The sequence below is a fragment of the Geotrypetes seraphini genome, chromosome 3 (genome assembly GCF_902459505.1).
Source record: "Geotrypetes seraphini chromosome 3, aGeoSer1.1, whole genome shotgun sequence".
Taxonomy (NCBI): domain Eukaryota; kingdom Metazoa; phylum Chordata; class Amphibia; order Gymnophiona; family Dermophiidae; genus Geotrypetes; species Geotrypetes seraphini.
The window spans coordinates 89,129,543-89,144,858 of NC_047086.1; the positions used below are offsets into that span (position 1 = coordinate 89,129,543).

A 15,316-nucleotide genomic window follows, 5' to 3' on the forward strand; every position below is an offset into this window, starting at 1 on the left:
ACTATGTTTATTGGTATACATTGTTTTATTTTGTCCCCAAAATTATTATTGTTATACGCATTGAAAATATTTGATATTGCGTTTACATCAAAATTTTAATAAACTTGTATATCAGCAAGCATCATATAAGTAATTATGAAATAGTTTGAATAGTGCTTAATGATGATTTCAGAGTATGGTTTAATTTCAGCTTCACTGGAAATTCAACTGAGGCTCTTCTGACGAGGAAAACGTCAATAGATAAAACTTTTGTAATTTTAAATGTAAATTACTTGGGTTTATTATCCTAGAGTATTTTTTAAGTGTAGCAACACACTCTGGTCTGGTTTTAAAGGATGCCTGCTCATTTTCATGGTGCTGGAGGTATGAGACCTTCAGCTCAGTGTATACTCTCTGAGTCATGTTTTATTGCTGACAGATTAAGATCGAAATAGCGCCGATTCCAACTAGACTGAATTCTCAAGTTGGAATCTATACTCTTTTGAATATTGTACAGCCATTTACTAAATATTCTCCTTCTTGTTTATTTCTACTGTTTATTATTTCCATACTTTAAGATATTTTTTTTTTTACATTTTCCACAATCCTTTCTGGACAAGGTTATTTTTACCTGTTAATATTCTGTCTGGAATAACAATTCTCACCTCTTGCTCTCCTCTCCTCTAAGGGATCCCATTTGTTATTTGGGCCTATTGTTTTAAATACAAAAATTTGATTATGGCTTAAGGGATCTTATACTCTGAGATTAAGTTTATAGTACAGTACTGCAGAGATGGCTTTGTGATGGTGATGGATGGGAAAGTTTGTGTCCTTGTGGGAAGAATGCTTGATTCTAGGGTGCATAAGAATGTGGAAACAGAGCTTGTCATGGGAGTGGGGCCCTACTTAGCTATTGTGAAAGAAGATTAATTTGCACATGTGCTCAGAGCCTCCTCTTGAGGGAATAGAAGTGAATTTCACAGAGTAGGGTATTGCATGGAACGGAACAGCAGTCTCTGTAGGGATCTGAAGGAGGGGAAATGATTTGGAAAGTGAAGACATATATGTGGCACCCAATTTACTAAACTCCCCTACCCCCAGATTCAAAATGTGAAAAAAATCCTAGAATATATCTCACATGAGCAATATTTGTGCTGTAGTTTAAATCTTTCTTCCTAAAAAGGAACATTGGCAAAAATGTTTCTTAGAAAATATATATCAGGCTCATGCTTCTAGAACATGTTTTTATCTCTCTTGTGCAGACATGGGTATTCATAGGGTTACCATTTGTGTCCAGAAGAAAGAGGACAGATTGAGACATCTGGGTTTTGCTTCCATTGCTTTCAATGGAAATAAAGCCCAGATGTCTCTGTCTCTTTCTTACTTCCATTGCTTTCAGTAGAAGTAAAACCCATATGTCTCAATACATCCTTTTAGAAGGTCTAGATAAGGGGTGTCCAACCTGTGGCCCCGTGAAGTATTTTGTGCGGCCCCGGTCAAGGGTGATGCAATATTTTCTTCTGCTGCTCCCAGATGTTTACCGTCTTGCTGGCTCCCTCCTCTGTCTTGCTGCAGCGTTTGCGCCTTTGTGCGGTCCCAGAAATATTTTTTTTCGGCCAATTTGGCCCAGGGAAGCCAAAAGGTTGGACACCCCTGGCCTAGATAGTCACATTACTAAGGAGAACACATGTAAAAGTATGATCAGTACTATTCCTGTCCTCTAGGAACAACTTTGAATATACCTTAGAAGCATCAAAATCCCTTCGACAGAAACCAGGCGACAACACAATGACATATCTAAATAAGGGTCAATTTTACCCAATTGCACTGAAGGAAGTAAGCAGCAATAAGGGAATCCATCATCCTATCAGCAAAGTCAGGGTAAGCTACTGAAATAAAATAATACTTAATAGCTTTTGTACTATTGAAAGTTTGTGATAATCTCTGTTTTTTTGTTTTTCTTTCATTTTCCATTTTTAATGGAGTTCCTTTCTATTCATTGGATTTTTTTTTTTGCTAACTGCTTTAATCATTTTTGGCAAATTAAGCGGTATATAAAGAATTTTAATAAACATAAACATTTCAATGCTTTGGTTTTGGTAAGTTTTTTTTAGACTTCTTTATACTTTTGTTTGTGTTGTGGTGGTATGTTTGTAGAGCGTGATCATGGTTGTATTTGCTGAAGACAAAAGCCGAGAAGATCAGTTACGACACTGGAAGTACTGGCATTCGCGGCAGCACACAGCAAAACAAAGGTGCATTGACATAGGTAAGAGAAGCTTATTTTTTCCTTATACTTGTGATATTTAAATGCTAATCCGATTGCAATGTGCTTGTTGGACGTCCTGAAAGGGCCTAAAGGTCAACAGGCTCTTCCATAAGCTCTACAACCCTAATAGGAGGTCTTACTGACCCAGCTGTAGACTAGAAGGAAATGTGGAGAGTGGTAGGGGTCATTGATCTATAACTCTAACTTAGTTTAGGCCTTTGGCATTGTTAGGAAAAAAACCTTTAGAAACTTCCACCTGCTGGCAGGCAAGGCAAGGCTGTGGCTTGCTTCCAAGTTCTGCTACAGAATGAGCAGTTCCAACTTTCTTGGCCTGTTGTGAATAGAGGCAGGTTTAAGCGCTATCCACTTAAATCACCTAAACATGCAAATACTTGTTTATTAAACTTCTTCAGATCATTCCCCTTCTCCTCCCCCCATCAGCCAGGATGGCATTTCTCCTCCTTGCCACAGGGCATGGCACAGGAACCCTGTCATGTTTAATGTCACTGACTTTACCCTGTGTTTTTCCACTTCTCTGGTTTCTTTTAATGACCTATGCTCCTCCTGTGATGAAAGAACCACCCAGGAACCTTTTTTTTTTTTTTTTGTCTTTTAACTCCTAAAAGCTGGTAGAGCTGCAGTGATACTACTTTTATCTCAGGACAAGCAGGCAGCCCCAGTAATGGACACTTGAAAAGTGAATCGCAACTTTAAGTTTAGAAAGTTCGCGATTAGCCCGCACTGCGCATGCGCGAATGCCTTCCCGCCCGATGTAGGCGTGCGGTCCCTCAGTTTTCTAGTTCCGCGGAGCTAGAACGATGCGTTTTTCAATACCTTTTAATTTTTTCTCTCGCTTGCCTTCCTGCTCTCGCGGATTGTGACTTTTTTGACACAGTTCTTTTGGTTTTTAAATTTTCTTTTCTGTATCAAGTAAAAAAAAAAAAATCTTTTTTTCTTTTTACTTTGCCATAGCGGGCTTTGGCCCAGCGGGGCCTTATGGACCCTTTTCGCCATAGAGTTCGATTTGTCAACCGCTGTCTTCCCATCCAAGTTCCGCCCGCTGATGGGTTTCAAAAAGTGCAGTCGCTGTGCTCGGACCATTTCTGTAACTGACTCTCACCGCTGATGCTTGCAATGTCTGGGACACGAGCACCGTGCTGACTCCAGCTTCCGCTGCTGGTCCCTTCAGAAGCGCACTCTCAAAAATCAGTTGCTTCAACAAAAACAACTGTTCGACGCCACAATGGACATGGAGTCCAATTCATCTCCGACACCGTCCGCGCCAACCAAGACCGCACCAACCAAGATGACACCGAGGGTGGATCCACCAACTTTGACTCCGGTGTCGCAACTCACTCTGGTAAGCCAGCTAAGAAGCCTTCCATTACCCCTTCCGGGATGCAGGTCGAAGCTGCAGTGAGTCAAGTCCTGCTGACCTCGCGTAAGTCCTGCAAATGCACGGCTCCAATATTGGTGACTGCCTCCTCTTCGGTCTCATCATCTCTGGACTGTGTTCACTAGCCATCCGTAGCAGCCAAAAAGAAGTAAACGGTACCGGCACTTTCCCTTAAGCAGAAAATTGACAATCTGCTTCAGGAGGAGTTAGGAGAGCATTTTACCCTCTTGGCGCCAGCTCACTTTTTAGCCAGCATGGCACCAACCCTCTGGGAGCCGATCCAGTCTGAGTTGCTCACGGCACCGACCACTCCTCTTAATGCTACTCCAGCGGTACGGACATCCTCAACCCAGGATTCAAGCATTCCACTTTGGCACTGATCCTCCTCGGCCACATCTCGTGAGGCTACTCTGGCACGGTCAGGCAAAGTCTCCAGTAAATCTAAACATTTGGAGACCTTGACACTGATCCCATCATTTCAGAGATTCAGATTTATTGGGAGATTCTGAGCCTGAAATGCCATCTACTACTGATGTGGACTCGTCTGCTTCTGGATCACCTAGATGTTCACCTACCAGAGCTTCTTCTCCTTCAGAGAAACTTTCATTTTCGAGATTTTTGTGACAGATGGCACATGATCTGTATGTTTCGTTGGAGGCTGATTCCAAATACAGCAAGCAGTATTTGGACACACTTGATTATGATCTTCCTCCTAAGGAATTGTTAAAGCTTCCACTCCATGCCAATCTGAAGGAAACTTTCTATAAAAACCTGGAGACTCCTCTCTCTGTTCCAGTGGCTCCTAAACGTTTGGAATCTCTGTATAAGGTGATACCCTTACCCGGCTTTGATAAGCCTCAATTGTCCCATGAGTCTCTCATGGTTGAATCCACTTTGAAGAAATCTTCTGGGGCAAGTATGTATGCGTCCGTTCCTCATGGTAGACGTATGTACCAAAACTCAATGATGGCAAACAGAGCATCCAATTATACCTTTTTCTTTTCCTGTTAAACAAATTTCATCGCTTCAGCAATATCTATCTTCACTTAAAGCCAAAAAATTTCAATCTCTAATCTCTACAACTTTGAAAGTACATGGTGAGATCTGTTTATGATACTTTCGAACTCTCATCTCGAGCAGCAGCTATGTCGGTGGCGATGAGACATCTGGCCTGGTTATGTGTTTCAGACTTTGACGTTAACCACCAAGACCGTCAAGCTAATGCTCCATGTCTTGGTGATGAGCTCTTTGGAGCCTCCACTGCCACTGCCACCCAAAAGCTGTCTGCTCATGAGACCAGATGGGATGTGTTGGTTAAGCCCAAAAAGAAGCCTCCACCTGCTCAGCCTTTTAAGCCTGCTTCCTCTTATCAATACAGATATACTGCCAAGCCTTCTCTTCAGGCACCTATCCAGCCTCGTGGACAACAACAACAACAACCATATCAACAACCTAAACAACCAGCTGCTCCTCAGAAACCTGCACAGCCTTTTTGACGTGCTCCTTCAGAGCATAGCCAGCATTCCTCTAGGACGTCTTCAGATTTATATCAATCATTGGGAGCTCATTACATCAGATCTTTGGGTCCTCAACATCATTTTTCAAGGGTATAATTTTCATTTCCACACCCTTCCTCTGGACTATCCTCCAAACGAGTCTGCTTTAAATCTGATGTAGTCCTCTCTCCTACTCCAAGAGGTTCAATCTCTCCTCCTCCTCAATGCCATCGAGGAAGTTCCTCCCTCTCAACACAACCAAGGCTTTTACTCCCGATATTTCTTGGTCCCCAAAAAGACAGGAGGTCTGCGACCCATCCTGGATCTCCGAGCTCTCAATAAATATCTTGTCAAAGAGAAGTTTCGAATGCTCCCTCTCGCCCTCCTTTATCCCCTATTGGCTCAGAATAAATGGTTATACTCTCTGGACCTCAAGGAAGCCTACATGCATATACCAATTATTCCAGCTTCCATACCTTCACTTTCAAATCAGTCGTAGTCACTACCAGTACAAAGTTCTTCCGTTTGGCCTGGCATCTTCTCCCAGAGTCTTCACGAAGTGCTTGATTGTAGTGGCAGCAGCCCTCCAATCCCAGGGTCTTCAGGTATGTCCTTATCTGGATGATTGGTTGATCAAGGCTTCATTGTCTCAGGAGGTGACCTTGGCAACATCTCACATCATTTCTTTCCTTCAAACCTTGGGTTTCGAAATCAATTTCCCAAAGTCCAACCTCCAACCAACTCAACGTCTTCAGTTCATCGGGGCTATTCTGGATACTACTCTCATGAGGGCATTTCTTCCTCCAGATTGTCTAGCTGCCTTGCTTCATCTCTGTCAACAGGTATTTCAGCTACAAACAATCTCTGTGAGACGCATGATTGTTCTCCTGGACCACATGGCCTCCATGGTTCTTGTCACCCCACTAGCCAGATTGCATATTTGCACTCCTTAGTGAGCCCTAGATTCTCAGTGGTGTCAGGTGACAGACCAACTCTCACAGCATATTTCTGTAACCTCATCTCTTCTGCAGTCACTCTACTGGTGGATGACCTCTTCCAATCTATCCAGAGGTCTTCTTTTCCATCTTCCTCTGCATCACCATGTGCTTATGATGGATGCTTTTCCCTACGCCTGGGGAGCGCACACGAGCGGCCTTCAAATGCAGGGTTATTGGACTTCCAAAGAACACAAATTTCACATCAATTTGCTGGAGCTCAGTGATGTATTACGTGCTAAAAGCTTTCCAACATCTCCTGACCGACCAAGTTCTCCTCCTTCGCACGGACAATCAAGTAATGATGTACTACATCAACAAGCAAGGAGGCTCTCTTCCCCTTTGTCAAGAGGCTCAAAATATTTGGCTTTTGGGTGACCACCCGCAATCTTTTTCTGCGAGCAGTCTACATACAAGGCGAACAGAATTCCTTGGCAGACAACCTCAACAGAATTCTCCAGCCTCACAAATGGACACTCAGCTCGACAACTCTTCAGTCCATCTTTGCACAATGGGGCACTCCTCAGGTGGACTTATTTACAGCTCCCCACAACCACAAACTTCCCCGCTTCTGCTCCATGCTTTACTCTCCTCACCGCCTGAAAGCAGATGCATTTCTTCTGGATTGGACGCAATTGTTCCTCTATGCGTTCCCTCCCACTCCTCTCATCCTGAAAACTCTTTTCAAACTCAAGCAGGAGTCAGCAACCATGATACTCATAGTTCCTTGGTGGCCCAGAAAACATGGATTCTCCCTTGTACTTCAACTCAGCACCAGGGAACCCATACCTCTTCCAATATTTCCTACTCTGCTTACACAGAATCAAGGAGCTCTTCTTCATCCCAACCTGCAATCGTTACACCTGATAGCTTGATATCTCTCGGGCTGACATCATTGCATCTTTCTCAACCTGTCTGCACTATTATTGACGCTTCCAGGAAACCAGCCACTCAACAGTGTTATCAACAAAAGTGGACTTGGCTTTCTTCCTGGTGTCTCCGTCATCATCATCATGATCCAGCTTCCTTGTCATTGGAATTGGTGCTGGATTGTCTCCTTCATCTCTCTGATTCTGGTCTTAAATCTACATCTATCAGAGTTCATCTCAGCGCTATTGCAGCTTTTCACATGCCAGTTGAGGGAAAGCCTCTCACTGCTCATCCATTGGTCTCCAGATTCATGAAAGGGCTTTTCAATGTTAAACCACCTCCAAAGCCTCCACCTGTCGTCTGGGACCTTAATGTAGTTCTTTCCAGGTTGATGAAACCACCATCTGAACCAATGGCAACAGCTCATCTCAAATTTCTCACCTGGAAAGTAGTTTTTCTCATCTCCCTCACTTCTGCCAGGAGGGCCAGTGAGCTACAAGCGTTGGTCGCAGATCCCGTTTTCACAGTTTTTCACCATGATAAAGTGGTTCTAAGCATGCATCCTAAGTGTCTACCGAAAGTAGTTACGGACTTTCATCTCAATCAGTCCATTGTTCTTCCAGTTTTTTTCCCTAAGCCTCATTCTCATCCAGGAGACATGGCACTGCACACTTTGGACTGTAAACGTGCTTTGACCTACTACATCGATCGGACAAAGCCTCATAGAACATCTCCCCAACTCTTCAACTCTTTTGATCCTAACAAGTTGAGTAATTCTGTCACCAAACGGACAATGTCCAATTGGTTGGCTGCCTGTATCTCATTCTGCTATACTCTGGAGAGTCGTGTCACGGCTCACAAAGTCCGTGCTATGGCAGCTTCTGTAGCTTTTCTCAGATCTACTCTTATTGAGGAAATCTGTAAAACTGCCACCTGGTCCTCAGTTCATAACTTCACTTCACATTACTGTCTGGAAATTTATTCCAGACGGGATGGGCAATTCGGCCAGTCAGTTTTGCAAAATGTGTTTTGTTAAAGGCCAACTCACCCTCCATCCCTTTCTAGTTAGCTTGGAGGTCACCCATCAGTGAGAATATTCTGCCTGCTTATCCTGGAATAAAGCACAGTTACTTAGCGTAACAGGTGTTATTTAGGGACAGCAGATAGATATTCTCACAACCCTGGTTGGCTTCTTAGCTGGCTTATCTTAAGTGAGGGACTGTGTGCCTACTTCAGGCGGGAAGGCACTCGCGCCTGCGCGGTGTGGGCTAATTGTGAACTTTCTAAACTTAAAGTTGCGATTCACTTTTCAAGTGTCCATACTAGGGCTATGTCGGTCATGTCACCCATCAGTGAGAATATCTGCCTGCTGTCCCTGGATAACACCTGTTACGGTAAGTAACTGTGCTTTACTGTGTATGTGGGTATGATTTTATTTAACTTTATTTTGACAGCTGATTATAAAGAGAGCTTTAACACAATCAGTAACATTGAAGAAATTGCGTATAATGCCATTTCCTTCACGTGGGACATCAATGATGAAGCAAAGGTCAGTACTGAGCAGGCATATGAATTAGCCTTTCTTTCCGCTTGGGCACCATAAAGTACCTGATCTGCAGACAATTAGGATGTTTGTGCTCTTGTATGAAGAAATAGGACAGGAGAACATTTTATTTGGGCACCAAATTCACAGCACCATTCAAGCAAGTGGAGGAATAAAAAGAAAAAAAGAGGACATTATCAGCAAAAGAACAGGATTGGTGGCAGGAATTGCTGCTTTTCAGAAGGTTTATTGATAAACTGGAGCTTCCAATACTTTTTTTCCCAACATAACCACGTGACCCCAGATAGGAACCAATATGCAGTGTGGGAGTTGGGATGGGGAGAAGTGGAGCGTCTGTGAGAGTGGAAACAGTAAACATTTAAGAGTATCCCACCCCCTAATTAGCAACTGTACCTAGCAGCACAGCATTCATTACATCTCCCAGAGCAACTGTAACACCCACTCTGACCTCTTTTCTGTCATAGTAACTGTATTAAACACTAGATTTGTATGTTTGTGTGTTGCTTTTTTAAATTGTTTTGTTGCCTGCCTCTCTTCTTCCCACACAAGGAAGGCACTCTTTCTTCTATCATGGCAATTAAAGGGTAATAGTTAAAGCACTTATCCGTTAGCAGGTGCTGCTAACCAAATAAGTGCTGGTGAGAGAGATAATACCACTGAATATTTCCTTTGATTGTCTCAGCACTCACTATCTGAACAGTGCCAGAAGGGCAGGATTGAAGTGTAGGCAATTTAGATATGTCCCTAAGACTCAAATGATTAGGAAAGGCCTTATCAAATGTGCCAATTAAATAAGAACATAAGAACTTCCATACTGGGACTAACCGAAGGTCCATCAAGCTCAGTTTCCTGTTCTCAACAGTGTCCAACTCAGGTCCCAAGTACCTAGCAAGATCCCAAGTAGTAAAACAGATTTTATGCTGCTTATTCTAGGAATAAGCAGTGGATTTCCCCAAGCCATCTCAATAAAGGCCTTTGGAGTTCTCTTTTAGGAAATTATCTAAACCTTTTTTAAACACCGCTAATCTAACTGATTTAACCACATTTTCCAGCCACTAATTCCAGAGTTTAATTCCAAGAAAGATTTTTGCTCTGGTAAGTAAGCTGCTGGTATAAAGAAAAGTGGAGGTGGGGGAAACCAGAATGACCTCTATTCAAAGAAATCTGTCTATGCTCCCTACCCTTGTTGAAAGCAGAAATTGGAAAGCAATATTTCTTACCTACTACCGTATTTTCACGAATATACCGCGCACCCGTGTAAAATGCGCACACGGGTATAGCGCACAGGAAACCGAAATTTATGTAAAGAAATTAATATATAGCGTGCACACGCGTATACCGCGCATGCTGCTCCATGAATTAAAACCTCCTTCTGCCGTCCCGACTCTCCTCTCACCGCCCTGCCCTCTGCCCCGGCTCTCCTCTCGCCCCGATTCTCCTCTGGCCCCCCCCCACCCTGAAGGACCGCTTGCACCCCCACCCTGAAGGACCGCTTGCACCCCCACCCCGAAGGACCGCTTGTACCCCCACCCTGAAGGACCGCTCGCACCCCCACCCTGAAGGACCGCTCGCACCCCCCCCGACGTCCGATTCATCCTCCAGCCCCCCCCCCTGCACGGAGAAGCAGCCTACCGTTAGTTCCCGATGCCAGTGAGCCCTGCTGCTTCCTCTGCCGGCGGTCCCGCCCCTTCTCTGAGCCCTGCGCTGCTTCCTCTGCCGGTGGTCCTGCCCTTTCTCTGATGTCAGAGAGGGGGCGGGACCGCGGCAGAGGAAGCAGCGCAGGGCTCAGAGAAGGGGCGGGACTGCCAGCAGAGGAAGCAGCGGGGCTCACTGGCATCGGGAGGCTGCTTCTCCGTGCGGGGGGGGGGGCTGGGGGATGAATCGGACGTCGGGGGGTGCGAGCGGTCCTTCAGGGTGGGGGTGCGAGCGGTCCTTCGGGGTGGGGCATCAGGCTTTCAGGGCTGGGGGATGAATCGGACGTCGGGGGGGCAACTATGTAAAAAACAAATTGTACAACGCGCTCGCGCATATAACGCACATGGTTATGCTCGGTTTGTAAAATCATGTATAACGCGCGTGTTATATGCGTGAAAATACGGTACTTCTTTCCCTGTAGTCGGAATCATACAGGGCACCATTTGTGAGAATTTATAATGTAGTTATATTAGTCAACATGGTTTGTGGTTTATTTGTTTAAATGTACCGCCCTTCTTTAGAACAGCAGAGCGGTTTACAATTTAATTACAAATTAATAAAATCATAGTAAGAAAGGAACGCCAAATCATATAGAGCAGTTACATAAGAAAAGCCTGAGAATAATCTAAACCAGGGGTTCCCAAATATTTTCGGTTCAAGACACCCTTAGTATGTTAGTAATTGTTTTCATGACACCCCTAAGACAAAAGAAATACCTAACAGTTCCCTCCCCCTGTGGTCTGGTATCTCCCCCTTTCCCTCCTCACATGGTCTGACATCTCTCTTCTCTCCTTCCCTTCTTTCTCTGCCACTTTTCCCCCAATCTAGTATCTCTCTCCTCTCCTTCCCTTTTCTCCCTTGTGGTCTGCCATTTCTCTCTCCTCTACATTTCCTTCTCTTCCCTGGTCTGGCATCTGTTTCATTCCTAGCTTACCTCTCCCTCCCACCCATCCACCCACCCAATCAGGTACAGCATTTCTGTCTCTACCCCTTGACTCTTTTCCTCTCTCTTCCTTCCCTATGCTGCAGCCTGTGATCTTTGAGCCTCTGGCAACTTAAACACACTGCTTTCAGCAACCCTGGAAGCTTTCCCTTCTGCTTTTACTTCCTGTCCTTTCAGAGGCAGGACAGTACAGCAGAGGGTCATCAGAGGCACCAAATTTAGCTGCCGGAGGCCCAAAGATTGGAAGTTGGCAGCATAGGGAAGGGAGAGAGGTTTCCCGCTGAAGGAAGAGAAGTGGGGGTGATGGACTGGCAGTTCGTTTGCTTCTTTCAACTATCCCAATATTGACTGGGTAACTGTAACATTAGGGCATGCTGGGGTGATAAAATTCCTTGATGAAATCAAGGACTGCTTTATGGAACAGCTGGTTTAGGAACCAACAAGAGGCAAAACAATTCTAGACCTAGTTCTTAGTAGAACGTATGAATTGGTTTGGGAGGTAGTGGCACTGGGGCTGCTTGATAACAGTGATCATAATAGGATCATATTTGATATAATCCCTGGAATAAGTTCACACAGGAAATCCAATACAACAGCATTTAAAAAAGGAGACTGTGATACCATGAGGAGAATGGTAAAAAAGAAATTTGGAGGAGCAGCTGTATAGGTCAAAAATTTACATCGGGTGTAGATGTTATACAAAAATACCATCCTCTGAGACTGCCAATGAAAGTCTTGGCAGCTATTTTCATCGCTGACAGAGCAGGAGCAGGAGCGAGTAGGATCACTCCTGCCCTAGCGCTGCCGCTAGACTACCAGGGAAACAAGGTAGGCCTGGGGTCTTTCCAATGAGTCTGGGAGGGGCTTGGTGGTGCCTGTTCAGGGAGGGAGGTGGAATGCTGCCTTTTCTTGTTAGGTGGGGAAGGGTGCACTGAAGGTATTTTTTTTTTTTTCTACTTAAAACGACAAAAAATTACCATTCAATTATCTAGATTTTGGATTATCTGGACTGCCGAAGATAGTCCAGATAATTGGCATTCCACTGTAGTTTTTATGAACGTGTATAAATAGGGTCCCAAAAACAAGGAAGTCAGCTAATGATTCAACATGGAAAAAAATCAGATAACAGCAAGCCGATGAGAAAATTAAACTTTATTCACTACTTGCTCTGGGTGGTTATATTAAGAACAGGTACCCAACATGGCCATTTTTCACCTAAAATGCTGTGATTAGCTCAACATATGTTTCTATCTTTTGAATATTAGAACCTACCAGTTGGTCAGTGTTCTACTCTGAGAACCTATGGTGTGGCATTTTTCTTTTTATGGATTTCTAGTTCTTACAGTTCCACAATTCTGGGTTTAAAATATGTCTAGGTTTATCATTTAGGGCTCCTTTTACTAAGGTGCGCTAGCATTTTTAGCGCACGCAGCAGATTAGTGCATGCTAACCCCTCGCTGCGCGGCTAGAACTAATGCCAGCTCAATGCTGGCGTTAGCATCTAGCAAGCGTGGCATTGTAGCGCGCACTATTCTGCGCATTAAAGCCCTAACGCAGCTTAGTAAAAGGAGCCCTTAATGTTTAGCTTTTAGCTTAGTATTTATTGATCATCTTATTAAGCTTTACAGTATATTTTTATTTGACCTTCTTGACATGATTATTTCAAATGTGGTTTTATGGCTATACTAATATATATTATGTATAGGTGTGTTTTTAGTGTTTTATGTGCCCCTGAAGCAGTCCTAGGCAAAACATGGCCATGTCAAGCACCTGTTCATAATCACCTGGAGCAAGCAGTGAATAAAGATAAGGTTTAATTTCTCACTGGCTTCTTGTTATCTGTGTATAAATAGGGCAATTTTCAGAATCCATTCACCTGGGTAATTTGTAATAAACATAAACAAAGCAAAGCACAGAAAATAAGAGGAGTCCTTTTTTTTATTGGACTAACATATTGGGTAATTTGAAAACTGCCGATCCTCCATGCAAGTAAAAGTATACACTGATGGTTCTTTGAATCTATGTGGCTGTTAGCAGCTATTATTTTGCTTTGAATGCACCTGCTTTTTGCTGCTTGCCACAAGCTGCCAACCCAGGCAACTACATAGTCCGCCTAATGGTTAAGCCGGCCTTAGTGTGCACATCCTGTAAGAGGAAAGGCGTTATAGGCTGAGGCTGCAGCCGGGGCAAGGAAGGACAGAAACACTTCTCTAATTTCCTTCAAACACCTTCTGGAAGATTTCATGGCTATGTAAGGTTTCACAAAGGATTTTTTGTTTTCCACATTGACAAACATTTGTCTGACGTTTACTCAACAAAGCATTTTATTATTTAATGTCGGTTGAGTACATACAATGGGTGAAAACTATTTAACTTTGTAAAAACGAAAACCCTGGAAGGAATTAGTATTCAAAGGGAATGGCGTGATTGAGCATTAAAAGTCTGTAAAGAAACACCCTGCACCAGGTGGATAGCTTCACTTACTAAAGTAAGCAAGGAAAGCAAAAAAGAACACCCACCCATTGCCTGCTAATGTCAACATCCAAGAGTCCTACCTCATGCATGTTGTGCAAACATAAAGCAGAACAGGTCCAAATTTTGTATTACGCTTCTTTCCCCAGCTTTTTAGTTAACCTGGAAGACTTAAGGTAATGCAGTAAAATTCAAATAAGAAAAGACTGAGATGCTTTGGGTTTCTAAACAATGTAAAATGCTGTTGAAATTTTCCAATAATGTGTTTTATAAGGGAATTTGTTTATGGATATTTTACTGCTATGAGATATCCTTAATGAAGATGGAGTCTGAGTCAGCTTTTCTACCTAATATGTGTCTTGTGTGAGAGCAGAGTTAAGTGTCTTGCATGAGAGCAGAATTAAGAGGGAAGGGGCAGTTTTTACTTCTTTTGGTAAGGTTATATGAAGGAATGTTGTTGTTAACAAAACTTTTTTCAGAGTGGGGAAATTATGGTTAAAATGTTGTTCTACTGCAATTGGTGTATCATTCTGGACAAGCAGGTTATCTCCCCATGGCCGCAAACCTCTGCGGAAGGAATCCACTCTGGATTTTTTCTATAACCCTACTTCATTGAGAGCTCTACTGCCACCTACAGTTTTTCCCTTCTACATGGGAGCCGGATGGAATGTTTCTGTTCTACTCTGCTCTTTTCTTTATTTTCTTTGAGTTATTTTGGGATTTTCTTCGGTTATTCGGTGCTGGAGAAGAAGCAGATGGTGGTCTACAGCTGACAGACCAATCCCTAGTAGTACCTGTTAAATTTTAGGATTTTCTTCGGTTAGGTTTAAACAATTTTTATTGATGCAAACAACATCAAATACAGTAAAAGACACAAATGCTAAATACAATAATGATGCATCAAATACAATAATATAACAATCAGGGCTATCCCCAGTTAATGTTGCTCACCTACTGCTTAGCATTAAGCACAGGCTGTCAGACATCTGTAGGAGGCTCAGCAGTGTCTCGCAGAGTGCCAGCTGCATTTTTGCCTCCTCCATAGAAACATAGAAAAATGATGGCAGATAAAGGCCAAATGGCCCATCTAGTCTGCCCATCCGCAGTAACCATTATCTCTTTCTCTCTCCGAGAGATCCCACGTGCCTATCTCAGGCCCTTTTGAATTCAGACACAGTCTGTCTCCACGACCTTTTCTGGGAGCCTGTTCCATGCATCTACCACCCTTTCTGTAAAAAAGTATTTCCTTAGATTGCTCTGGAGCCTATCACCTCTTAACTTCATCCTATGTCCTCTCATTGCAGAGTTTCCTTTCAAATGAAAGCGACTTGATTCATGCGCATTTACATTACGTAGGTATTTAAACTTCTCTCTAGAACAATACTAATAATAACAGTCTATAAATTAATTACTCCAAAAAATGTTATTAGCCAAGTGGTGGAACTACCCATTAAAAACCATTTAAGTAAAATGGAGAAAAAGCCTCAACTCAATTTCATATGCAGACGGCAACTCAATGAATTTTTCAGCCGTTCTTAATCTGTATCATGGGCAAAAAACTCCACTACTTCTCAAAATGTAGTCTTTCAAAATGGGGACATATTGTTTCCGGCGGAAGTAACGTCATGAGATCGGGA

General features: G+C 43.3%; 1 protein-coding gene across 4 annotated transcripts in view; it reads left to right on the forward strand.

Annotated features, from left to right (window-relative positions):
- Window positions 1-15,316, forward strand: part of GRHL1 (grainyhead like transcription factor 1) — a 218,292-nt gene that overhangs the window by 66,600 nt on the left and 136,376 nt on the right. For all 4 annotated transcript variants that reach the window (XM_033938889.1, XM_033938886.1, XM_033938888.1 and 1 more), the window contains exons 6-8: window positions 1,704-1,860; window positions 2,137-2,248; window positions 8,460-8,554. In XM_033938889.1, the coding sequence (XP_033794780.1) occupies window positions 1,704-1,860; window positions 2,137-2,248; window positions 8,460-8,554 (364 nt within the window). The remainder of the gene's footprint in view (window positions 1-1,703; window positions 1,861-2,136; window positions 2,249-8,459; window positions 8,555-15,316) is intronic.